The sequence below is a fragment of the Emiliania huxleyi genome, assembly GCF_000372725.1.
Source record: "Emiliania huxleyi CCMP1516 unplaced genomic scaffold EMIHUscaffold_63, whole genome shotgun sequence".
In the NCBI taxonomy this organism is placed as follows: Eukaryota; Haptophyta; order Isochrysidales; family Noelaerhabdaceae; genus Emiliania; species Emiliania huxleyi.
Genome location: NW_005197273.1, coordinates 216,677 through 242,347, shown reverse-complemented (window position 1 = coordinate 242,347; position 25,671 = coordinate 216,677). Strand labels below are relative to the sequence as shown.

At 65.3% G+C, this 25,671-nt stretch overlaps 4 protein-coding genes across 4 annotated transcripts; 1 reads left to right on the top strand and 3 right to left on the bottom strand.

Moving 5' to 3' along the window:
* Nucleotides 1-387: 387 nt before the first annotated feature.
* On the bottom strand, nucleotides 388-1,665 carry EMIHUDRAFT_214915 (hypothetical protein; the record flags this gene model as incomplete). Its single annotated transcript, XM_005763474.1, has 1 exon — nucleotides 388-1,665. The coding sequence occupies one exon, from the start codon at nucleotides 1,663-1,665 to the stop codon at nucleotides 388-390; it is 1,278 nt and encodes a 425-aa protein (XP_005763531.1).
* A 1,975-nt stretch (nucleotides 1,666-3,640) lies between these two features.
* EMIHUDRAFT_214914 (hypothetical protein) lies at nucleotides 3,641-4,069 on the bottom strand (the record flags this gene model as incomplete). Its single annotated transcript, XM_005763473.1, has 1 exon — nucleotides 3,641-4,069. The coding sequence occupies one exon, from the start codon at nucleotides 4,067-4,069 to the stop codon at nucleotides 3,641-3,643; it is 429 nt and encodes a 142-aa protein (XP_005763530.1).
* Nucleotides 4,070-6,552: 2,483 nt separating this feature from the next.
* Nucleotides 6,553-7,416, bottom strand: EMIHUDRAFT_214912 (hypothetical protein; the record flags this gene model as incomplete). Its single annotated transcript, XM_005763472.1, has 3 exons — nucleotides 6,553-6,693; nucleotides 6,853-7,161; nucleotides 7,240-7,416. The coding sequence occupies 3 exons, from the start codon at nucleotides 7,414-7,416 to the stop codon at nucleotides 6,553-6,555; spliced, it is 627 nt and encodes a 208-aa protein (XP_005763529.1).
* A 6,416-nt stretch (nucleotides 7,417-13,832) lies between these two features.
* On the top strand, nucleotides 13,833-18,140 carry MAPK2 (MAP kinase; the record flags this gene model as incomplete). Its single annotated transcript, XM_005763471.1, has 15 exons — nucleotides 13,833-14,028; nucleotides 14,121-14,224; nucleotides 14,303-14,374; nucleotides 14,616-14,720; nucleotides 14,917-14,982; nucleotides 15,136-15,222; nucleotides 15,348-15,421; nucleotides 15,519-15,579; nucleotides 15,794-15,829; nucleotides 16,068-16,190; nucleotides 16,403-16,438; nucleotides 16,766-16,936; nucleotides 17,192-17,338; nucleotides 17,969-18,055; nucleotides 18,132-18,140. Exons 1-15 carry the CDS (start codon nucleotides 13,890-13,892, stop codon nucleotides 18,138-18,140), a joined length of 1,317 nt encoding a protein of 438 aa, XP_005763528.1. The 5' UTR covers nucleotides 13,833-13,889.
* Nucleotides 18,141-25,671: the final 7,531 nt, after the last annotated feature.

Sequence of the window (25,671 nt, the reverse complement as noted above, 5' to 3'; positions counted from 1 at the left end):
GCATTCTCATCTTAGCACGCTTGTCGGCCGGGAGAGTGTCCAGCGACGTTGGTGTATGCTCTGCCCAGTCATCCCACTCCTTTGCATCTTCCTCCGTGATCACAGAGGGCAGTTTGTCCCGGGTCTTTGATACTGCCGCTCGTACCGCAGCAGGGTCGAGCCGGCGGTTGCTGCCAGGACCCAAGATGAGGAAGGCGGGGTCCTCTAGCGAGGGACGAGCCGGGGAGGGGAGGCGGAAGGCGCGGGGGCGGGCCTCGGCGGCGCGGGGGAGGGGAAGGAAGTAAAGCACACGTTTGAAATCAGATTCAAGACACCTTTTGAGGATGAAACTCGCACATGCACGCCAAGACCTCACGACTAGCTACTTCCGCGCCGTCGCGGCTAGTACTAGCTTGCTGGCTCCGGGTGCTGAGCCCGGGTCCAGTCCGAGTCGGTCTTCACCAGAAGGGCAGGTTGATGGCCTTGCAACCATCCTAGTTCGCGGTATATCAGGTGGCGCACCAAGGACATGTCCCCCTGTGACCACTTGGAGCGATCGATGGACATGCCGAAGGCGCGGCGCCGAACAGCCTCGATGGCGAAAGGCCCGCAGTCCACACCGTTTTCCTGCTGCGGCATCTCATCAGACACCGTGATGGTCGAGGGAGTGCTGGTGCGGCGGTAAAAGCGAAACTCGCAAACCACCCAGTGGAAAGAACCATTGTGCCATGGAGCAAGGATGGTCCATCGCACGCCCTGCTTGACCCACCGCCTGATATTCGCTCGCTGTTCACGCCGCAGCACACTCCACGCGGCGCGGTGCTCGCCTTCCATCAACTTCTGCGCGAAATAGGTGCTCGCGCACACGACGTTATTGCTCTTGGTTGCGGTGCGCTCCACCAGAGAACCGTGAAGGCTGATCACATCGTCGTCCACAGCTTCGCCGTTCAGGAGCCGAGTCTTGGAGCGGGCAGTGTGCGGCTCAAACCCGGAAGCATGAGCCTGCTGCTCCTCATCCGACGAGCGCTCATCCGACGAGAGCTGGACGACGGTTGCGTCCTCTGGACGCGTGTACCGCTTCTCCTTCTTCGGCGTCGGCCCTTGGTCTTCAAGCGTGCCACTTGTAGCATTGCGCGATGGTGCAACCTTGCTGAGAAAGAAGGCGCCTCCACAAAATTTGGTAAAGCCATCGAGCACGAAAGCCGCAAGCGTGTTGGAATCGGACGCCACCATGGAATCGTAGAAGGTCGCCGACGCGATGTGGTTCGAAATCGGTTCATCCGCGTCGTCGATACCGACGCGCGGCGCGGCGAGCTCGGCGGCCGACTCCTCCGCAGTGGCTGCGTAATAGCCGAGGAGAAGTGACAGTTGTTGCTGTTGGTGCTGTCGGTGCTGCTCCAGCAGGTCATCGAGGGTGAGCGCCTCCTCAGAGTCGCGACCAGTCTCTGCAGCTTCTGAGAACCACGCAGCTTCGCGCGTCAGCAGCGGCTGTAGCCACTCTGCGTTTGGCAAACGAGCGGCCCAGCACTGCGCAAATGCGGGGTTGTGTTGCACCCAAAAAGGAAAAGCGGACGACGGAAGTGCGTACGCCGTCAGCAGCTGCTCAGGTGGCTCGAGGGGGTTCACACCGGGGTTGGACTCTCCCTTGGCGGAGGCGGCGTCCCCGGGGGAGAGGCTCGAGGGCATCCCTTACTCCCTCACCGCTATTCGCGGTTGAGCTCCTTAGCCTTCACGTGGGGTGGAAACGTCGCCCAGAGATGTTTGCATGGTGTCCACGCAGCCGTGTACGAACTATGCGGATTTCAACCGACTATGCGGTTTTTATTAGCTAGTCTGTTGTTCGGCTTCCAGCCAGACAGGGGAGAGCCTCCCGTCAAGAATACTCACTTTCGATTCGGGCGCCTTCGGCGTCGGGGTTTCGAGCAGGGGACGCGGCTCTGAGCGCCCAGCGACGCGTGCCGGATGGAGTCCGGCCGCGGGTGACTAGGGAAGTTCGCTCAGGATGTGTGTGGCAGTCAGTTTGGCTGAGTGTCTTGTCTTGTGGTTCTGTGTGTCGCTCCTGTGTGACCGTCATCGCCCGTCTAGCGTCCACCCATACCGCGTTGGTGTCCCAGTCGTTGGTCGGACTGTGTTTCGCCTTCCCATCAATCAATCAACTCACTTTCGCCTTCTCCCGTCAATCAATCAAACTCACTCACACTCACACACGGAGCGCGGACTCTCGCTGGTGCGAGGAGAGATGTGTAGTGCGCTGTAGTGCGCGCGCACACACACATGTGGAGCACGGATTGACGATGGAGCACCGACGCGTTGTACGACGCCAGACCACGTTCTCGTGCACACTGAAGAAGCGATCACACCAACTAAGGTAGACAAGGGCTTGGGCCTTGGGGATAGGCAGAACAGCATAGTAACACAATGCTTACTGGCACGACAAGAGTGTGGATTGTCTGAAACATGAAAGCAGGGAAGGCGCGAGCGGTGGCGGCGGTGGGTAGAGAGTTTACTCGCCGTCCACCCACGTGCACATGCACATTGCACATGCACATGTGCACATGCACTAATGCCTGTCGGCTCTCATCGCCCCTCTCCGCTCGCGCCGCCACTGCGCTGGCGCAACACAAACAGGCTCGGTGTGCGCATGACGCGCAGGCTCGCCGTGCCATCGGCGCCCGTCTCCACATAGACCTGCAGCGACATTTCCTTGATCGGCGGACTCTCGGCTACATCTCGGCTACATCTCGGCTACATCTCGGCCACACCTCGGCCACATCTCGGCCTCATCTCGGCTACATCTCGGCCACACCTCGGCCATACCTCGGCCACATCTACACCACATCACCCCTCCATCTCCTCTCGATCTCGTCGGCTCGATCTCGCGCCTGCTGCCACACGCCCTTCCCCTGGGTCGGCTGCCGGCGCAGCTCCCGCCTAATCTCGCGTGAGCTCGGGGGTCACCTCGTGCGCCCTCCCCCGAGCCGACGGCTGGCGGACCACAGCTCCCGCCCAAACAGGCTGAAGACGGTCTCGACGAAGGACACGCGGATGCGGTTGTCGTCGAGCACCTGCCGCCCGGCCAACGCCCAGCGTCAGCCCTCGCTGACTGGCTGCCTGGCGAAGGCGAACTCACTGCGGGTGGTCCGTCGCCGGGCAAGACATTGGCGGCCATGCCGTGCCGACCAGACGACTGACCGTGTCTGTGAAGCCCCCCCCCCCCCCCCCTTGTGTGTGTGGCGCTCTATGTGGCGCTCTACGTGGCCCCCCCCGAACGTTCTTCGCCCCTCTCTCTGCCCGAGCGCCTCCCGCGTGGCATGCAGCTGCACCGTGAGCGGCCCGAGCGAGACCTGGTTGACGAAGCTCGTCTCGTCCTTGATGACCTGCGTCACCTGTGGCCGCAAGGCGTAGGGCTGGCCCAGGGGCTGGCCCCTCCCTCGCTCGGGGCAGGCAGGTGTGGCGTCCTCGCAGAGTTCATCACGACGACCGGCGAGTGCTACGCAGCCGCGAGCTCTCCAGCCGCGAGCTCTCTCAGCCTCTCTTGGCGCTGGTCCGGTGGCGCCCGAGGGGACGTGTCTCACACATGTCGTGGACGGGTGTCGTGGACAGCGCCCACGTGGCGAGCGCTGGTCCGGTGGCGCGCGACGACAACAAGGATGGCTCACGACTAACGACCCTCGCGCGGCGCCTGGCCGACGAAGGGCCCGATCTTGCCGTTGGAGCCGCCCTTGGCCGCCGAGTACAGCAGGTCGTAGGTGCCTGCCACGGACGCACGATTTTGGTGTGCCAAGTGTACCGTTTGGTGTGGATGCGACTGACGCGTCATGGCGGAGACGCACACGCCTGCCAGCGGGACGCGAGCCTGTGCCGGCACGGCCGACGCGCCCTCCAGCGCTGCGGCGGCATCCTCCACCGACTGCTGCGCCGCCTCCGGTGCCAGCACTCCAACAGGGCCGGCAGCGGTGCACGACTCGAGCAGCGGAGCTGCCGAGGCGCGGGCGGCTGGCGCGCGTGTGCTCCGTGCGAGGCACGCTGGGCTGGATGGCCGTCCGCTGTGAAGCAGGGCGGCCGAGAAGACGGCGAAGGAGAACAGCATCGCCGGAGCGTCGAAGCAAGATGAAAGAACTAACATACCCGGGTACGTGTTTCCCTTCCCGTGTTTCGCCTTCCCATCAATCAATCAGTGTGTGTGTGTGTGTGTGTGTGTGTGTGTGTGTGTGTGTGTGTGTCGCTACGCGCGGTCTTCCGCGGGGGGAGCTGCGTCGACGGGTGCGGGACCGCGGCGCAGCCAGTGCCGCGGCGAGGCCTCCGGCTGTTTGCGGCGGGCGGCTTGCTGCTCGCTGCATGGCGAAAAACTCGTCTCGCCACACGCCAAGGGCTTATGCTCTGGCGAGACGTGAGGCGCATGCGCCCAGGAGGGGAGGGGGCATGTGTAACGACACTGCTAGAGATGCCTTTCGGGGCCCAGAGATAAAACTTCTGTGATGCCATGCGTGACCTAGTAGTGTCCCCAGCTATGGGCGTGTCCACGTTGGAGCCAGGTGTGGTGTGGGCGCGAGAATAGCTCCGCCGTTCATGGAGGCAACCGATGCGAGTCGACTGGTGTGTGTCGTCGTGGTTTCGTATCAAGAATACTCACTCACTCACAATCAATCAATGGGGCTATACCAGACACGGACTCGTGAGGGGCGCCTGCCTACCTCGCTTCGTCGAAGCGGCGCTTGGTACCCACACCCACCCCGCCGCATTCGTCGCCGGCGCGCGACACGTTCCCGTCGGCCGGACTGTCCTCGCCGAGTGCGTAGGGGGAGGAGGAGGATGCCCCCAAGGGAAAGCTCAAGGAGCTGCCTGGCGATTACCCCTTTGCGCGGCAGCAGGATTGCGATCTACGTTTGTTTGATTTTGAGGCTTTCGGAGGCTTTGGAAAGGAGGTTCGCAGCACCCTGAGGGAGGCGGCGAACCAGCTGAGCAACAAACTTTCGCACGCCCAGCACCTGGACGAGGTCACATGGACCACCAAGAACTGGCACGGGCTGCAGATGCAGCGCTTGTCTGTCGTCCTCCACACCGCCGTGGCGTGGCAGACGGTGAACGAGCTAGCGTGCGGGGAGAGCGGCATTGTGCATGGTGCGGAGTGCATTGCCGTTCTTAACGGAGTCGCTTAGGCGGCTCCGGTGGTGAGCCTGTGTGTGTGCCAGTCCGCGCCAGTCCGCGCCCTTGTCGACCGACGCTCACGACAGTTTGCCATGGCGTCGGAAAACTGGCCTGCCGGGCTCACGGACGAGTCCGTGAACGCGGCGATCGACCGGCTGCTGCGCCGCGAGAGCTCACGCGCCGCTCCCACGCTTCCTCGCTCCCTCGCTCCCTCGCTCACTTGCTCACTCCCTGCTCGCTCCCTGCACGCTCACACGCACGTGCGCGTTGCGCCGCGAGCGCTCCGCGCTACTCGCCCGGCCGGGCTCGAACCCCAGACCACTCGACCAAAAGCCGCCCACTCCCCGCCGCAAGCCCTGCAGGCATTGCTCAGCTCACAAATCAGCACCCTATATAGTATGAAAATGAATCCCGCGCGTCTCGCGCCCCAACTGACAACTCATCGTTGTCCCTCGGACACCACTCGTCCAGCCGCGCTACCTTCGCCCACCTACCGCTCTCGCATGACATCTCGACAATCCTCATATCTCCAGGCCCAAGACTCCTAACCACTGCCCCTGCTCGCCCAGGACCACGAAGCGCCGCCCGCGTGCCCATTGACCCCCCAATCAACCCACTTGCTGTCCCTCAATCGCCACCCGCCAGATGTACTGCCCTCGCCCACCCAATACTCTCACCCTCCTGACCCGGACAGTCCAGGTACAGGAAAAGCGGGGAACGGGGCCCGATCCAAGGAGCACCCCGTCGGCCCGGGAGGGCTGTGAATTTCGGCGCGAGCGGAAGGCTGCCTGCAGACGCTCAGCTCCCGGCTGTGCTGCCGAATCCTCCCAGCTAATCCCCTGACCTGCCGCCTGAAACGGGACAACATTACACCACCTCACACCCACTGCTCCACCTCAGGGCTAAGCAGTGCGCAAGTCCACCCGAACTCTAGGCGAGGCATCGACCGCTCCTTTGGAATAGTGCCGTCAGTGGCTGCACTAGACGCCCATTAGATGGCGCGCGGCGCGGGCGGATGACTAGAGGGGAGATAATGCGGAGAGACCAGCTCGCAGGTAGATGTGCTCAGGCAAGGGCAAGGGATGAGGGGAATGTGTCAGTGTGAGGGGTGCACCAACCGCAGAGCATCATGTTTTGCCTTTGAAAACTGAACAGTTGTGTGTGTGTGTGTGTGTGTGGAGACGTTTACCTTACCTTACCTTACCTTAGTCCTTAGGCTTCCTAACGGCTTAGAAAAAGGCTAAGGTCCTATCTATAATCTATAGATACCGACTCTACCCACGCCTCGCCCGCTCTCGCGCCCTCGGCGTCGGCCCTCGCGAGCCATCGTGGGTGTCTCCCCGCCTTTAAACATATAGCCCTTTAGTTCATTTTTTTCGGCACCACGTTCACAAAAGCAGGCATATGTCAAACGAGCACAAACACTCAGTCCACCTCCATCTCATCGGAGCGCGCCTCCCTCGTCTGAAACATGCCCGTGAGCGTCTGCTGCCGCAGCGCCGCGGAGGGGGCGGGGAGGGGCACTCGCCCAGCGGCGCCGCCCGGGGCTGCAGCTGCAAATGCGCTCTGCAGGCGGCCGCGGACAGGCGGCCGCGGCGGCGGCGGCGTCAGCGGCGGCGGCGGCTGCGTCAGCGGCGACAGCGGCGGTTGCGGAGGCGGCGTCGGCGTCTGCGTCGGCGCCGGCGGCATGTTGGCGAGCGGCGGCTTGGAGAGCGCTGCCTGCACTGCCTGGGTCGCCCTGCGCTTGCGCGCCTGGAAGCCGAGCCCGCCCGCAGCGGCGCCCGGAGATCCCGCGGTTTCGGGCTCCGCTCTCCGGTTGTACTGATCGGACGCAAGGGCGGGGCCGTCGCTGCGCAGCCGGAGCACGAGGTTGCCGTCGGCGTCAATCGAGACGTCGTGCCTCCGCTGCTTGACACCGCGCGAGACGCACCGCCCGCCCTCCTTCCCGCCCGTCAGCCCCCCCACCGCTTCGAGCGCCTCCCCCGTCTGCAGCGCCACTAGCCGACCGTGCGCCGGGCAACGTAGCGCCCACGCCTCCTCGATGTCCGCCACAGCGCCGCCGCCGCCGCCGCCGCCGCCGCCGCCGCCACCGCGGCAGACGGGCGCACGCACCAGGTCGCCGCCGCCGAGGTGCGCGCCGTGGTGGAAGCAGTACGCGTCAATCGCGTGCAGCTCGCCGTCGGGCGAGCGGAGGACGGTGACGACGCGGTCGGACTTGCCACGCACGGACACGCGCTGGCCGGGCAGCAGGCTCTCCGCCCGAATACGCAGGGGGACCCACTGAGACATGTGCAAGCCGCCTTCGGTGCTCCTCGGTGCTCCGGCTACTCTCCCGCGAAAGTCTCCCGCGAAAATCGAAAAACGGTTTTTCACGTACTTTTAGCTTACGAAAAGAGAAAGGGGGTTGTGTTCCCTAGGCCCCTAAGGGCCCTACGCGCGGCGTGAGAGCTCGGAAGCGATCTCTCAGTGTATGTAGCTCTAACGAACATACCCGTAGGTGAACTGCTGACAGGGTTCGCGATGAGGAGCGATCCGAACGTTTTTGCGACCAAGGTCTACTTTCTTCCTTTTGGCCCCCGGCCGCCCCCCCGCCCCTCCCGGTGCCGGCGAGGTTGTGTATCGCGCGCCTTGCGGGGGGGTTGCCGCCTTGTCCGTCTCACCTCTCATCAATTCGGTGATGGCCACCTTTTTTCTCCCGCGCCGTGCTGCTGCTGCTCGAGCAGCCAAAAGGGAATCCGCGCGCACACGGAGCCTCACAGACCCCTGCCCCTGTTCCCACATTCCGCACCAGATGCGTCTCGCTTCTCCTCGAGAAGCGCGGCGGCACCGCACAAGCGCACGGCTCTCGGTCGGCTGTGACCGCTGTCGATGGCGATGGCATCCGCACGTGAGCACGAGTGAGCAGAGTGTGCACGTGGAAGCGAGACGGAAAGGGGAGAAGGAGAGAGTCGAGTTTGTCCACTGTTCATGCCGTGGGGAGCGGCGCAAGCAAACGTGAGTAATCGGATATATTTATGTCCGTCAACCCGTCTCGTCCTCGGTTTAAAACGGTAAGAGTTGACTCTTCGCGCAATGTGAAAACGGTACTCGCGCCTCGCGCTTTCGGGCCGCGTCCACCTCTGCCGCCTCTCTCTACTAACTCTCCTCTCCGGAAAAACCTTAATGCCGCTCGTCGGTCGGCCCTTGAGAGTTACAGGTACGTCTTTGGCTTTCCGCGGAAGCCCGCCGCGACCTGCTGGTACGTGTACGAATCGGCCTCCTGCAGGGCGCAGGGTGCAGGGGCACACGGTGAGAGGGCGGGCTCGATGAACTCAAAGTTGACTCTTCTCATGGTGCGTCGTGTGTGCGCGAGCGGACGCCTCCTTGCTGCCAAGGCGAGCAAGACTGGCTGATAGCTCTGCAGTAAGGTGTGTGTGTGCATGCGGTCGATGCAGCGGCCGGCGTCGCCTGGTACTGGCGGTAGTCCACTGTCGCCTCCTCGCCCTTGCGCAGCCGCCGCGACGCGCGTATGCAGTTCTCCTGGTCGTCGTAGTAGCCTGCTCACAGGCATCTCTTCACAGCGACCGCTTCGCAGCGTGCCGGCCTCCTCCTCGAGGTAGTGGCAGTTCGGGGCGGCCGCGTGGTTCAGGAACGAGACGAGCGGCACGACCTCGAAGTCGCGAGGCACCTACACGCGCGTCTCGCCGGGCGTAAACAAGGAGGGCCGGAAGAGGTGCACGCCGTCGCAGTCCAACGCGGCACCGTGCACGTCCCATCGCGATCGACTCCATCCCATAGCTCATGCACCGTGGCGCGCACCTGGCAGTACACAGGTGTGAGCAGGCTCCATCGGCTTCATCTCGTCCGTATCTCGGATGTATCTCGGCCATACCTCCGCAGGCAGCCACAGCAGCGAGGCGGTGCGGCGCTGCTCCGCGTACAGAGCCTCGCAACCGCAGATGCGGGCGCCTAAATAAAGCGCCGGCTGTGAGCCAGGAGAAGGCCTCCTGTTTTCGCAGCCGCGCATGCGGCACGTTTTGGCACGGAGCGAATCGCAATCAGGCCGACGCCGTGGGAGCCCTTGCCGGGCCGCACGTAAACGTCTCTCAGGCCCTGTGGCTGCAGCAGCCGTCGTGCAGGCACGAGCGCCAGAAATGCGGCCGCCGTCATCAGCTGCACGAACGCCGGGCCATCTGCCGCCGCCACGCCGTCGGCCACAACTGGCAGCTGCACTGCGCCGTCGATGAGATTCATCGCAGTGGCGGCGTGGCGGCACACTGCGCGAGGCTGGATCGCGGCGAAGGGCGAGAGCGAGGCGAAAAGGAGAGAGCTGCCGGCGACAATCATGAGTACAGAGACACAGAGAGAGAGAGGGTATCGCTCATGCACATGGCGCAAAAAAAGAAGTTCGACTGGCACGACGCAGGCCCATCCCTCCCATGGGTTGTCTTTTTTCTTTCTCAGGGTGGAACCCATCATAATCACCGCAGGGTGGAACCCTTCATAATCACCAACAGGGTGGAACCCATCATAATCACCGCGTGCTACCCGGCTTGCGAGTAGGGAGGAGGAGGCTGCGCTGCGCAAGCACGGGCGGGAGGGGCTTCTCCTGCGGAGTCGTGCGTGCGCAGGGCTCCTCTTTGCTTTCTTCTACTCCCTACTATCATCTCGTTCCCGTCCTACCAGAGAAGGTTACTTCCCCCAGGATTGGTCTTCTCTGCCTGCGGGAACACCCTCGGGCGGCCGGGTGGGGCTGCGGCTGGAGCTAGCATGGCTCGATAGAGCCGAGACCCTGTGTTGAGGCGGCGCTCCTGTGGGCGGCTGTGGAATCGGCAGATTCGACCTCAGGTCTCCAGTACTCTCATCCCAGTGTATGGATGGACGTCCGGACGTCCCTTAGTTTGTGTTCCTCTTCCCGTCCGCCAGCGAGACGCCCAGTCGCTGGCGGCCGCAGTTTTCTGTGACCCACCGACTCTCCCTTGTGTTTTGTCGCTGGGGGGAGGGGCTTCTCGCCTGCGGAGTCGTGCGTGCGCAGGGCTCTCCTCTTTGCTTTCTTCTACTCCCTACTCTATCATCTCGTTCCCGTCCTACCAGAAAAGGCAACGGGCAAGCATAAAAAAAGCGAGAGTCGTCAGCTCGCTTTTTACCCATCTCACAGTAGAGGTGTCCGTTTTTATTTATTATTATTCTAGTCAATGTACACGGGTGCGGAGAAGACAGATTCCCACCCGCAAATGTGCACACTGTGTGTGCAGAGAGGGTCTGTATGGTGCAGATGCTCTCTATGCAGACTGTGTGCTGTATGCAACATGTCTCGCCAAAAGCGGCGGGGGCACGCACGCGCAGCACACAGGAGTCAGGTGCGAAGGACTTGTTCCGCACACTCCACGCCGTGGGGCTAGCACGCAACAGACAACGGCGACTACATAAAGACGGCGAAAGGCTTCCCCCGCGCCGTCCCCATCAGCGCCACCTCCTCCCACGCGTTCGTCGCGGGGTCGTACCGCTCCACCGAGCTGAGGGACTCGTCGTCGCCGCTGTAGCCTCCCACCGCGTACAGCTTGCCGTCCAGCACTGCCGCGGCGGGACTATCCCGCGCCGTCGCCATCGGCGCCACCGCCTCCCACGCATCCAACGCTGGGTCGTACCGCTCCACCGAGCTGAGGGGATTGTGGCCGTCGTCGTAGTTGCGGCCTCCCACAGCGTACAGCTTGCCGTCGAGCACAGCCGTGGCGGGAGAGTCCCGCGCTGTCGCCATCGGCGCCACCTCCTCCCACGCATCCAACGCCGGGTCGTACCGCTCCACCGAGGTGAGGGAGCCGCCCACAGCATACAGCCTGTCGTCGAGCACCGCCACGGCGGGAGCAAACCGCTCGACCGCCATCGGCGCCACCGCCTCCCACGCATTCGTCGCAGGGTCGTACCGCTCCACCGAGCTGAGGTAGGCATCGTCGTCGTTGTAGCCTCCCACAGCATAGACCGTGCCGTCGAGCACCGCCACGGCGTGACTCTCGCGTGGTGTCACCATCGGAGCCACCGCCTCCCATGCTTTCGTCGCCAGGTCGTACCGCTCCACCAGGTTGGAAGTTGCGCCGTCAGCCCCATTCTGGCCGCCCGCCGCGTAGAGCTTGCCGTCGAGCATCGCCGTGCGGACATAGCTTCGTGCCGACGGCATCGGCGCCACAGCCTCCTCCTCCCACTCATTCGTTGACGGGTCGTACCGCTCCAGCGAGCTGATGTAAGTGTCGTCGCCAGCGTGGCCGCCGATCACGACGAGGCGCGCCCTCTCGCGCTTCTTCAGCGTCTCCTTCCAGCCGCGGCGCCACGCGCGGCACGTCCCCTTGGCGGCGTGCTCCGTGGTCGGCAGCTGGGCGAGGATGTGCGGGGCGAGGTCCGGCGAGAGGAGGACCTCGGAGAGGATCCACTCGGGCTGCTCCACGAGCCGAGCGGCGTGCTCCTCCGCCACGCGCAGCGCGGCGTCGCTCGCGCCCGCCTGCGCCTCGACGATGGCGCACAGCTGCGCTGGCGAGAGGCCCGCGACGCGGGCGCCGTTTCGGCGCACGGGTTTCTTTTCGGTTTGAGTTCGTAGAATTATTTTCGGTGGCAGCCAGCTGGCTGTGTGTCTTGTGAGCTTGTTTGTGTCTGTGTGTCGCTCGTGCGTGTAGTCATCATCTGTCCAGCGTCCACCCATACCGCGTTGGTGTCCAGTCCGAGCCTGGCTGTTCTTCACCTTACTACCTACCAGCTACCTGTAAGAGTGCTGTTGTTTGTCTCTTGGCACCTTGGAGTGCTGGGGGGGGGCGACATGGGGACGTGGCCTGAGTGATGTGTACGCCCACTCAGGATGTGTGGCAGCCCGCTGGCTGTGTGTCTCGTGAGCTTGTTTGTGTCTGTGTGTCGCTCGTGCGTGTCGTCATCATCTGTCTTGCGTCCACCCATACCGCGTTGGTGTCCAGTCCGAGCCTGGCTGTTCTTCACCTTCCTACATACATACATAAGAGTGTGAAATCCTCACTCACTCGCGGTCCCCTGTTCTCGAGGTTCGAGGTGGATATCCTTTGGCCGCGTTGGGTAGCGAGGATTGGTGTAACCCGAGCCACGGAGGCGTGTTTTCTGACGGCCGACCGTCAGTGCACGGAGTTGCCCCTTCTCCGACTGCCCCGGCTAGTTTCCGAGGTCGCGCGGGGCTGACCCCTGCGTCCCTCGAGACCTAGCGCGGGTGGGTTGGAGGGGGGCTCGCTGCAGGGAAGGGCTGTGTAAGAATCCCATAAGTCCCCGTAGTCCGCCCCGCTCCTCCCCATCGGGCCGCATGAGCGGCCACGCCTCGCATGAGCGGCCGACCGTCAGGCGGCGCGGGAGCGGGCGGGATTTTTCTTTCTTCTCCCGCTTGCGCGGCGAAACCCTCTCGCTCAAGCGGTCGGGCCTTCGAGCAGTGCGGTGGTCGCAGCGCACCGAGCACCGAGTTTGTACTCGATCTAGGTCTTCACGGAAGTCCAACTTTGCCGCAAAGTTTTGCTGACTTATGCTCTACACGGTCACGCATGCGTGGGCCGCCGCGCAGTCGTCGGGGATCGATTATTCTGGCGCCGCCCCGGACTGGAACACCGTCGCAGTTCAAGAGCGGATCCTGTGGCGGCGACGCGCCAATATCACCGCTGCTGAGCTCCCGCGCTTCACTCCTCGTGGGTTTCAGTCAATGCGGACGCCGCCGCATATCCACGCCAAGCTGCTGCAGCTGTACAATGAGAAGAAGCATTTTCGCGTGAGGGAGGTGCGCCGAGAGGTCGCCTGTATCGCCTGGGGGAGAGAGTGCAAGAGCAAATCAGCGCACGTATATGTGTCTCACTTGGTACCGGCACGTCGTAGGAGGCGCTGGGCTGCTGGAAATTTAACGCGACCCAGCGAGCTCGCCACCTCGCCATGCTGCGCCAGCTCTGGTTGCGGAGCAATACTAGCCACAGCCTCAGTGGGGTGGCACCGCCCCGACTGCGACCACCCGCGCTAGGTGGGCGTGGAACCCTCGCGGCTGGAACGTCACTTCGTGCACGACTCTCAACTTTTGGGAGGCCGACACTCACCTCGTTCGCGTCCCCAAGGCGCGCGCCGCCACTGCCAGCGATCAAAAATCTCTTTCCGACCCTTGCCCCTCTCACACCGTTCCAGACGCTCAAGAACTGGGTGATGCGCGAGCTGAAGCCAGTGCTGGAGCGGTGGGCGAAAATTCCACTCGAGCCATCCGTCAGCTACGGCATCCGGATCTACGGACCCGGCGAGATGTAGACGAGACAGCCGGGTGGGAGCGCGCACCCTCTGCAAATCTGATCCACGCCCGTCGGGTGCGTGGCCATGAGCGCTGCTCGTAGCCACGAGCGCTGCTCGGCATGCAATTTGGCCTGGTACTGCGTTACTCGTACTGTGACTCTCCGTTTGTTTGTCATGTACACCCCACAATATCAGCTCAATATGGAAGGTTCTCCTTCGCTCCCTCTGATCCTCCTCGCTCCCCTCAAAGCTCGAGGAAGGTGAGAACCAGGGCCGACTTGGAGCACTTGGAGTGCAGTCATCAACCTCACATCCAGGGCCGGGGAGCTCCGACCTTGGAGCACTTGGAGCACTTGGAGTGCAGTCGGTAGCCTCACATCCAGGGCCGGGGAGCTAAGAAGCGCACCCAGCGGGCCGGATGATCGGGATCGGGTTCGCCGAAATCGTTTTTTTTCTGTGGGCCACCGAGGCGTCGCTGGCTGCCCCCAATTGTGCTCACCGCCTGCTTCACGCGAGCGGCAATGGCGAGCAGCAGCGGCAGCAGCAGCACCGCTACCACCACCTCTGACATTGAGCACCACACGATCCGCTTCTTCCAAGGCGCACGGCCTGACGCAGCCGCAAACTACGAGTTGCTCTCGCACCTTGGCCGCGGCGCCTGTGCGTGCCCGCACCGGCCCGCGCGCTAAGAGAGCTCTCGCGGGTGGGACGCCACGCATCGAGACGCCGCCGCTCCCCTCCCCACCCCGCAGACGGCGAGGTCTGGGCTGCGAAGGACCCCGACGACCACTCGGCCGCCGGCGGTGGCAAGGTGGCAATCAAGAAGATCAACAACGCGTTCTGCCAGGCGACGGAGGCGAAGCGGATCCTGCGCGGGCTGCGGCGCCTCCGTCTCCCGGACACGTCCAGGACATGTCCCGGACATGTCCCACAGGCGAAGCGGATCCTGCGCGAGCTGCGGATCCTCCGCCACCTCGACCACCCCAACATCATCAAGATCCGCGAGGTGTGCCGGCCGCGCTCCTCCCCTGGCACGGCCTGTCCTCCTCCTCCTCCGCACCGCGCCCCCCTCGCTCCACCCTCCCCTCCTCCCGCGCTCCTCCCCGCCTGCCTCTTAGCATACTCACGGATGGTTCACCGCAGCCGAAACGCACAAGACGAAACGCACAACAAGGTGTCGCGACCGCTGTCCGAGTCCGCAGAGATGGGGAGAGACGGGGAGAGATGGGGAGGTACATCCGGAGCAGGTGCTGCGACCGCAGTCCGAGTCCGCCTTCTCCGACCTGTGGGTCGTCTTTGACTTCGTCGACCTCGACTTGCGCAAGCTGATCGCCTCCCCGCAGACAATCACAGTGAGACCTCGCCGAGACGTCGCCGAGATCTCGCCGAGAGTCCCCCGAGATCTAGTCGAGATCTCGCCGAGATCTCGCCGAGATCTCGCCGAGGGGTGGGAGGCCTCCCTCTTACGACACACACCCAAGCCACTCCGAGGCACACCGCGCACTGACCGCGCGAGCCGCTCCGCCGCCGCGCTGCTGCTGTGTGCAGGTGCCGCACGTGCAGTGGATCTGCCACCAGATGCTGGTCGGGCTGCAGTACCTCCACTCTGCACATGTGTGTGCTGCACCGCGACCTCACGCCGCCGCCCGAGTCTGAAGTCAAACCACTCACAGCTGTCAGCGAACAACCAGGCTGCTGCACCCGCGAGGAGCTGCAGCCGTCCGAGTCTTTGATGACGGCTGCACCAGTCGCTCCCTTGACTTGCAGGTGCTGCACCGAGACCTCAAGCCTGCAAACGTGCTCCTCTCCGAGCGGTGCGAGGTCAAGTTGTGTGACTTTGGGCTGGCGCGTGCTGTACATGAGGGTCGGGCGACTGTGATCCATCCTGTCTTATTACTGAGTAATCATCAATTAGGCGCGTGCTGTGCACGAGGGCGACTTTGATCAATCATTATTATTCATGATCAGTTCTGAACTAGGCGCGTGTTGTCGACGAGAGCGACTGGGCTCTCAACGAGCAGCGCGAGAGGGCGGCGCCCGCGCTCGCTCGCCGGTGCTCGCTCTAGCGAGAGGCCCGATCTCGGTCAATCTCGGCGTGATCTCGGCGGATCTCGGCCAATCTCGGCGGATCTCGCTGCCAGGTGCTCCAGCGAGAACCCGCTCGAGCGCAAGCCGCCGCCGCAGATCTCGCGCCAGATGACGTCGCACGTGGTGACGCGCTGGTACCGCGCGCCCGACCTGTCTCCCCCGACTCTCCCCCCGCATCCCCCCGCATCTCCCCCCCGCATCTCCCCCGCATCTCCCCCGCATCTACCCGAACCTCGCCCCAATGTCCCCGAACCCGAACCTCGCCCCAATCTCCCCCCAATCTCTCCCCAATCTCCCCCCCCCCCCCAATCTCCCCCCGAGGTACCGCGCGCCCGAGCTGATTCTGCTGCAGCGGTACACGGCAGCGATCGACGTCTGGTCGTTCGCGTGCATCTTCGCGGAGCTGCTGACGATGCTGCCCGAGGCGAGATCTCCCCATATCTCCCCAGATCTCCCCATATCTCCCCATCATATCTCCCCATACCTCCCCAGATCTCCCCATCTCCCCGCCAGGCGAGGGTGGACCGCCGCGATCATATCTCCCCAGATCTCCCCAGATCTCCCCATCATATCTCCCCATATCTCCCCAGATCTCCCCATCTCCCCGCCAGGCGAGGGTGGACCGCCGCGACCGGGGCGCCCTCTTCCCCGGCCGCTCCTGCCTGCCTCTCTCCCCCGTGGAGGACGACGCCAACCCCGAGCCGAACCTCGACCAGCTCAACGTCATCTTTTCGGTGCTCGGGACGCCGCAGGGCCCGCTCGGCTGGATCGAGCTGCCAGAGATGCGAGACTACCTGCACTCCCTCTCGCCGCTGCCGCCCACGCCTCTCGCGGAGCTCTACCCGGCCGCGCCCGCCGCCGCGCTCGAGCTGCTCGAGGCGACGCTGCGACCCGAGCGCCTTTCCGTTGTTGAATACTCGCTGTTGATCGTTGACGGTTGATGCAGGCGATGCTGCGATTTGAGCCCTTCAAGCGGCTGACCGTCGAGCAGGCGAGACACAGCCGAGAGGCAGCCGAGAGGCAGCCGAGGCACAGCCGAGAGACAGCCGAGAGGCAGCCGAGAGACAGCCGAGAGACAGCCGAGAGACAGCCGAGAGACAGCCGAGAGGCAGCCGAGAGACAGCCGAGAGACAGCCGAGATACAGCCGAGATACAGCCGAGATACAGCCGAGAGACAGCCGAGAGACAGCCGAGCGACAGCCGAGAGATAGCCGAGAGGCAGCCGAGGCACAGCCGAGAGTGCAGCCGAGAGGCAGCCGAGGCACAGCCGAGCGACAGCCGAGAGGTTCGCTTGCACACGCTCGAGCAGGCGCTCGAGCACCGCTTCTTCGAGTCGATGACATACAGGATCGACACGGAGGTCCCCGTGCGGCCCTGCCGAGTGCCGAGGAGTGACGACTCTTTCATCGTCGGCAGGCTCGACACGAAGATCGCCGTGCGGCCAGTCGACGCGGCGACCATCGACTTCGAGCACGCCGAGGTCTCTAGAGAGCCGCCGACCCCGCAATCTAGACCTCGGATGTACCTCGGATGCACCTCGGATGCACGTCGGACTCATCTCGGCTGCCCCTCGGCCGCACCTCGGCTGCCCCTCGGCTGCCCCTCGGCCGCCCCTCGGCTGCACCTCGGCTGCACCTCGGCTGCACCTCGGCTGCCCCTCGGCTGCACCTCGGCTGCCCCTCGGCTGCACCTCGGCTGCCCCACCTCGCAGGTCCAGACCGCCGCCATCCGCAAGCTTGTCCTCGCCGAGATCGCGCACTACACGGCGGTCAACGCGGCGGCGCGCGGAGGGGCGGAGGCTGCGCGCGCGGAGCCGCGGTGGGCAGGCAGCGATCTGGAGGGCGGCGACGCGGGCGGAAGCGAGGCTGCGGCCGAGGAGGCGGTGGGCTCCGGCAGCGGCGGAGGAGGCGGCGGTGCTGGCAGCGGTGGCGGCGCCAACGGTGGTGACAGCGGCGGTAGCGATGGCGGCGACAGCGGCGGAGTGAACGGCGGCGTTAACGGTGGAGGCGATGGCAGCGCCCCCTCGAAGTGTGGCGAGGCAGAGGCGGAGGCGGAGGCGGAGGCGATGCTTCCTGCGCCCAAGCGGCGGCGGTTGGCGCGGGGGGAGGCGGCGGCGGACGGCGGCGGCGGCACGGACTAGCAACCGGCCACCGTTGACGGACCCCGCCAAGAGCGCTGTACTCTCCCTGTGGGCGGCGCGATTCGCCGTGCGAGCAATATGGTACGAGTTGATCGGTCCGCCATGAACGGCACATGCGTCTGACTCGGGCACGAGGGGCCGGGGGCCTCTGGTTTTGATGGAAAGCTGTGTACTGTGACAAGGCTCAAGATACGGCTTTAGGGGGGCCTCCACAAACTCACGACTCGCACACGCTTTATTTGGATCGTTCTGGCTAGTGCCATTTCACTCTGACACGCTAATCTTGAAAACGCGTCCAACGGAGCTCCGTGTTGCATCCAGCGCCCTCCCCCGCGCTCCCTGCGGCCATGGCCGATGATCCTAGTATGAGAGGTCATCTGGCTACCGCGAGAGCGACCCAACTCGTCGACATCGTCCGATGATGGTGCCGCAAAGTCAGCCTTCGGAGGCTATCGTGGGGTCGAGCCGGCAGTAGCCGTGACATGTGGTTCCACCACCCCTCGTAGGCTTTGCCTCTGATCGCCACCGTTCCCAGGCTGCCTAACGGGATGGAAAGGAAGGCTCGGCGAGCGTATAGAAGCGTGCTCGACCTCGACGTGGCAGCCTGCACGGCAGCGCTGGCGGGCGCGATGAGCGTCGTGCCACCTGACCCGAGACGGGTCGCAGGCGTCGTACTGAGCGCGTCGAGACCGTGTCCTGATGTGATCTGCACGGGTAAATCACGTCGGCGTCAAAGGAGCGACGTGCGACCTGTCAGAGCTTGATCTCCGATCTCAGCGGCGTCGAGTCGTCTCCGGCGCGCGACAAAGGTACATCCACAGGACGCGCAGAGGCAGCTGCGACCCAGCCGAGTGGACGGCGTCACACCGCGCCACCTGCTGTGTGCGCCCGTCCACTCAGCGGGGTCGCAGCTGCTTCTGGAAGGCACCGAGATGTACCTTTTTCGCGCAATGGTCAAAATCAAGGTTTTGTAACGCGAGCTGTGCCACAGTGAAATGGCACTAGCCTCTGTACTAGCTGCGCTTAGCAGCTGCTGGCTTCAAGAGTAAAGTGCGCGGGCGTGGTGGCCCTGCAATACTGCTCCTCTCTTGCTGCGCATACAGTAATAGGCGTGACGTCCCTGATCGACCTTGACCGTCTAACCCTATACGCACTGTGTCCACACTGCGCACTCGCTGCGGCCCCGCGAGGCGCTAGTTGTGTGTTGCTGTGCCGCGACTCGGAGCACAGCTAACAGCTATCCCAGCTTGCAGCTACCTACGCGCCTCCCTCGCATGCACCCTCCCACCCTTCGAGTCACTCGACGTGCGTCCGGACCTGCTGCTCGTACAGCAGCGAGATGTCGCCCACGATTGCGTCCATCTCGCGGCGGAACGTGCGCAGCAGATCGTCCTTCTCCGCGAGCGCCTGCGCATACGGGTCGATCCAAGGCGAGTCAGCTCACTGGCCCCGCGCCCCGTGCCTACGCGACGTCCCTCTCGAGCGAGCGCCTGGCCGAGCTCACGCCGCACGCGCGCAGTCTCCGCCTGCGAGACGCGCCTGTTCACAGCCGCGGGTGTGAAGAGGCGCTGTTCACAGCACGGCCGCCCCGCCTCACCGATCGGCACGCACCTCGTGTCCTCGAGCAGCAGCGCCGCTTCCGCCGCCCGCTGCTGCTGCCTCAGCTCGAGCGACTGCATCTGGCCTCGCAGCAGCTGCAGCTGCGCCGGGCCCTCTTCCAGCGCCGCGCGGCCGAGCGTGCCACGGGCGGGCAATCTCGGCTCATCTCGGCTCATCTCGCTGCCGAGCGTGCCGCAAGCGGAGGGCGGCGAGTAGCCGGCCGGGTCGACCGCCGGGCGAGACGCCTGTTCACAGCCCCGGGTGTGAAGAGGCGCTGTTCACAGCACGGCCGAGCCGACGGCCGGGCTAGTCGCCGCGTCGGTCGGGGAAGGCGCCGCGTCCTGCCCGGTGCGGCCCACCTCCTCGCCCTCGCCCTCGCCCTCGCCCTCGCCCTCGCCCTCGCCCTCGCCCTCGCCCTCGCCGTCCTCGCGCTGCTCCGGGCGCTGCTCCTGCGGCCGTGCGGCCCGTCGAGCAGAGGGCGCCTATTCACACCTGCCTATTCACACCTGCCTATTCACAGTGCGGCACGTCGAGCAGAGGGCGGCGCCGGCGCAGGTCGACCCTCGTCTACGCTCGGCGCAGCCTCGGCGGCGGCGGCGGCGGCGGTGGCGGTGGCGGTGGCGGTGGCGGTGGAGGCGGTGGAGGCGGTGGCGACAGGTGGTGGCGATGCATGGGCATCGGTTTGGAAGGGAGGCGGCGGCGGAGGGGGCGCGGCGGCGGCGGGCGGCGGGCGGGTGCCGTGCCCTCCCTTGCGGTGCAGCCGCGCCTCCGCCTCCTTCGCTCGCTCCTCCATCTCCCTCACCCGCCGGCCGTACACTGAGCGCACCTGGCGGGACGTGTGGTGGACATGTCGTGCACGTGTCGCGGACGTGTCGTGCACGTGTCGTGGACGTGTCCCTCGCCCGCTGTGCACCTCCTCGAGCTGCCGCTCCAACTCCTTGACCCGCCCGGCGCCCGCGCGTGCAGCCCCGGGCGGCCGCGCGTCCGCCTTTGAAGTCATGAGTTAAATCAATCAGTGGACGAACTCATGATGTGCGGAGCGCGGCCGCGCGGCCGCCTTTGCCGCCTCGGCGTCGCGCAGCTGCTTGGCCAGCGCGTCGACGCGCCGCTCCAGGCTTGCCGTCACCTTGTAGGGTGAGGTGAGGTGAGGGAGGCGTCTCCACACACGCACGAGGTGGTGGGGCAAGGGCCCGGCTATCCCTCGCGTCTCCACGTCCAGACGACAGGAGCCCCGCGGCATTAACAGTGCACGGTCCAGTGCGGGTGGGCGAGGTGCGTGTGTGCGTGTGTGTGTGTGTGTGTGTGTGTGTGTGTGTGTGTGTGTGTGTGTGTGTGTGTGTGTGTGTGTGTGTGTGTGTGTGTGTGCGTGCGTGCGTGCGTGCGTGCGTGTGTGTGGTGCTGTGTTACTTTGTCGTGCTGCTGCCGCAACGTGCGCAAGCGGCGCTCCGCCGCCGCGGCGGCCTCGCCCCGCTCCGCCTCGAGCGCCTCGACTCGCGCCTGCGGAAGCAAGCTCGCGCAATCTCCCCGCGACCTCGCGCGACCTCGCACGATCTCGCGCGATCTCGGGCCGACCGGCGCCTGCAGCCTCGCCCTCTCCTCCACCTCTTCCGGCGGCGGCCCCACCGCAGCCAGCAGCTCGCCCAGCCCCTGAAGCGGCTCCTTGCCTGCCTGGCCGGGGAACCGACCGGCGCCCGCCTACAGCTGACACCCACCGGTGAGATAGCCCATTCCTGGCCATGCGGAGAGACCTGGCGGCCGTCCTTGAGCTTCGGCAAGGCCGCCTTTGGCTTGGGAGCCTCGGTCTGCGTCGCTGCCGCCTGCACCTCGGCCTAAGGAGTGTCTCGGAAGCGTCTCGGAAGCGTCTCGGAAGCGTCTCGGAAGCGTCTCGGAAGCGTCTCGGAAGCGTCTCGGAAGCGTCTCGGAAGTGTCTAAGGGGAGGGGTGGAGGTGTGCTGGAAGGGAGGAGCTGGGCGGCTGCATATCTCGCCTGCATCTCGGCTGCATCTCGCCTGCATCTCGGCTGCATCTCGCCTGCATCTCGGCTGCATCTCGCCTGAATCTCGGCTGCATCTCGCCTGCACCTCGGCTGCATCTCGCCTGCACCTCGGCTGCATCTCGCCTGCATCTCGGCTGCATCTCGGCTGCACCTCGCCTGCCCCCGCGCCTCGAGCTCCGCCACGCGCGCGCGCAGCCCCTCCGCCTCCGCCTCCGCCTCGCTGAGAAGCCTCTGCGTGTCGATGTACCAGTCCAGACGCCTAGAGAGCGGACTTTGGCCCAATGACCCTCCCCCTCCTTGTCAGACGTCGTGTCGATGTACCAGTCAGCCGCCGACGCACGGCACACAGCTCCTCCGCCTGCGCCGCCGCCGCCGCCTCGGCCGCACGCCGCCGCTCCTTCTCCACCTCGAGCTGCCTCGGGTCGAGCTCCGCGAGCCTTCAAGGAGAGTGCTTAGCTTGATTGGTGCTAGTGCCAACCGCTTGATGCGCCGCTTCGGGTCATCTCCGCATTGCCTCTGCTCGAGCTCGGGCAATCTCGGGCAATCTCGGGCAATCTCGGGCAATCTCGGGTCATCTCCGCATGCCTCTGCTCGAGCTCGGGCAATCTCGGGCAATCTCGGGCAATCTCGGGTCATCTCCGCATGCCTCTGCTCGAGCTCGGGCAATCTCGGGCAATCTCGGGCAATCTCGGGTCATCTCCGCATGCCTCTGCTCGAGCTCGGGCAATCTCGGGCAATCTCGGGCAATCTCGGGTCATCTCCGCATGCCTCTGCTCGAGCTCGCGCCGCTCCGACGCCTCCCGCCTCGCCGCCGCCTACGCCGGGGGAAGGTTCCGAGAAGGTTCGGGGAAGAGTCCGCGGGAGGAAGGGCGCCGCGCACCTCTGCCGCCGCCTGGTCAACACGGACGCATGAACAAGAGGCCGTGGGGTGGCGTGGCAAGCCTTTGCCTGCCGCCTCCGCTGCGTCGCGCCGCTCGTCCGCCTACGGCCACTCAACTAACCAATCAAGCAGTTGAGGAGTTAAAAAATTAGTGCCGCGCCGCCCGCCCGCCTCGTCTGCGCGCGAGTGGGCCGCGAGCAGCGCCGACCGGTGCCCTACCCTCGCGTCATCTCGGGTCATCTCGGCCAATCTCGTCCAATCTCGCAGCGAGCGGCGGCGCGCGGCGTCCTTCGCTCGCTCGCTCCGCCCGCAGCACCGAATCCGCCTAGGAAGTGTCGCGGAAGTGTCTCGGAAGTGCCTGCGAAGTGTCTCGGAAGTGTCTCCGCTCGCAGCGCGCAGTCCGCCTCGGTGAGCCGCTCTGCGTTCAGCCGCGTCATCTCCGCGGCGTGCCTCGCCTGGGCGAACGGATGCATGGCGTGCTGATTGCTCAAGCGCATCAGCTTCCGCCGCATCCGCGCTGCAGCGTCCCAGAAGGAGGGAGAGAGGGAGAGGGAGAGAGGGAGAGAGGGAGAGAGAGAGAGAGAGAGAGAGAGAGAGAGAGAGAGAGGAGGAGGTGGAGGAGGAGGAGGGAGAGGGGGGAGGGAGCCCCCGATCCATCTCGGGCACATCTCGCCTCCACCACACGCGCAGCCTCCCTTGCCGCGCGGAGCTCGACAGTGAGCCTGCGGCGGGGAGATCGCCGGGAGATCGCCGGGAGATCGCCGGGAGATCGCCGGGAGATCGCCGGGAGATCACCGAGAGATCGCCGAGATACGCTCGAGCTATGTCTCTAGAGCTCGGCGAGATCTCGGCGAGATCTCGGCAGCGAGCCTCTCGTTCTCGCGCTGGAAGCCGTGCAGCAGCGCCTCCTGCTGCGCCACCTCCTTCTCGAGCTCCTGTTAATTAATCATTAAGTTAACACCTAATTAAGCCTCCTGCTGCACCATCTCCCTCTCGAGCACCTGTTCATTAAGCATTAAGAACTGAGGAAGGAGCGCGCTCACTGAGAAGCCGGCGCCGTCTCCCTCTCGCGCTCCTCCCTCCCTAGCCCAGCGACTGGCCCAACAACCGCCACCGCCACCGCCGGCACCGCCTCCTCCACCTCCGCCGGCCCCTGCTCCGCCGACGCCTCCGCCGCCACCGCCGCCACCGCCGCCTCTTCCTCCTCCTCCTTCCCCTCCGCTTCCTCCTTCGCCTCCTCCTCCTCCTCCTCCTCCGCCGACGCCTCCGCCCCTGCCACCACCGCCGCCGCCGCCTCCTCCTCCGTCGCCTCCGCCTCCGCCGACCCGCTCGGCGCAGCGCCGCTTCGGTGCCCAAGAAAGGGCGGCGCACCCGCGTCTGCCTGCGGGGTCTTGCACAGTGCAGCGCTGCTGCCGCCCGGTGTGGCATCGAGTCGAAGGGCCACCTGTGATGCAAGGGGCTGTGAGTGAGCGCACCCCCTTCCTCCCTGAGCTCGGTGTGCGGAGTCGAAGCGAGAGGGCCCACTGTTTAAAGAACTCGCCTCAAACTCATTCACTCGTGTGGCGCGGCTTGTTGTGTGGGGAGGCGCAGGCCCACCGGCGACGGAAGCAGAGACACGGAGCGAGACCCCGCCGGCACGGTGCACTCGCCTAATCAATAATTAATTAATTGATTAATTAATTAACTTTGACACGGAGCGAGGCCCCGCCGGCACGGTGCACTCGCCTAATGAACCAATCGAGTGAGGAGCTTACCGATGACTGACTCATTGTGTGAGATCGGCCTGGCTGGCCCGGGGCACTCGCCTTGCGGCAGCTGTGGCGGCGGCGGCGGCGGCTGCTGCTGCGACCCTCGCTTGTGCTGCTGCTGCTGCTGCTGCTGCCACAAGTGCAGCCATTGCTGCTGCTGCTGCTGCTGCTGCTGCTGCTGCTGCTGCTGCTGCTGCTGCTGCTGCTGCTGCTGCTGCTGCCGGTGCTGCAGCCCCAACGCAGCGGGTGCGCTGTGGTGCTGTGCGCTCGACGGCCCGAAGCCGGCGGGAGATGCGGGAGATGCAGCGGGAGATGTGGCGGAGATACAGCCCGGAGGAGGGTCGTAGGTGGTGGCGCCCGTCTCTGCGTGCCAGTAGTACCTCGCCCCCGCGCCTATTCTCTAGCACGTGACACGTACTGCTGCAACGCGGAGGTGCCGGCGAGACGAGGTCGTCCGTCGCGCCGTCCACCGCCGCGCTCCAGCTGTCTGGTGCTGCGAACGGAGCTGCGCCCAAGCAAGTAGCTTCCGCGCCGTCGGCTGGGCGGCGGCTGGGCGGCGGCGGCTGCAGGGGCGGCTGTGCGGCGGGGGGCGAGGCGGCGGCGGCGTCGCTGCGGCCCGAGCCAGCCGAGGAGGAGGAGCCGGGTGGCGTGCGTGGAGAGAGGAGAGTCGGTTCCATCTGCAGGGCGGGCGGGAGGGGGGGAGAGGCGCGCACCCAGATTTTTCCGTCCACGCGCTCCAGGTTGGGCAGGTTGACGTCTCCGCTGGCGCCAGGTTGACGCAGGTTGTCAGTCAAATCGCCCGTCACCTCAGTACACCCCTGCTGAAGCGCCTCTGCCAGAGTGCGGTCTCCCGTACACACGACGGCACCGCAAGGGCCGCACGGGTTAGGGATCTCGTCGGCGACAAACTGCTTCGCCGCAGCGAAAGAGAGGGCTCCCCCAGCCGGCTCCTGCTTAAACACGATCCGAGCTCCGCAGGAGGCAGTTTTGCCACTGGCGTCTGTCGCCGGCAAGTTCAAGACGTCAATGCACGTCGTCACTAGGGCATCCCCGAGAGTCTGGGCGACGGCAGCCCCGAGAGTCGGGACGTCGGGTGTCTGGGCGGGCGCGTCATTGATTGCGTCGGTGCACGATTGCGCCAGGCGGCGGCCATTGTCCTCGTGCGGGTGGTCGTGGCAGCAGGGCAGGTCGGGTTGAGCTGCGCAGGTGCTGCAGATGGCCTCCGTTGCGGCCGGTGGCAAGTGTTTGCCGTAGTCGGAAGGGGCGGCGTCCGGGGCCAGGTGGCCGGACGTCGCCTCCGCCGGGAGGCTGCACGTCACGGGGCAGGCCATCATCACTTCTTCGACGCACGCCTCGTCGCACGCCGCGTTGGCGGTGTCGCAGAGGCCAAAGCCTTTCGCTTGCTCGCACGTCGGGACGAAGCCGGCGCCACACGGCGCCAGATGCGGAGCAAACAGCGGCCCGCGCTCAGTCTCGGTCGGGAGCGCCGTCGCGTCGGGCAAAGCGATCGACGAAGGGAGAAGCCCGTCAGAGCCGTGCGACAAGTAGGCGCAAGCCCCGCCGCTCGCACTTGCCGCAGTGAGGCAGATGAAGACGGTGCAGAGCACGTTGTGCCAGCAGAGCGTGGGCCACGACAGCCAGCCGAAGGCGGAGACGGAGCCCTCCGGCGTGGCAGTCTTGGGGTTGACCGTCTTGGGCTTGACCGTCGCGACCTGAACAGGGGCGCTAGACTGGCTGTGAGCGGCAGGCAGGGGGCGGAAGCCGCACGTGCAGGCGGCGAGCACCGATTTTGTGGTCGACGGCGTGGATCCGCGGGTCATCTTGGAGGGCGCCTTGCCGGTGTCGGTGCCGTC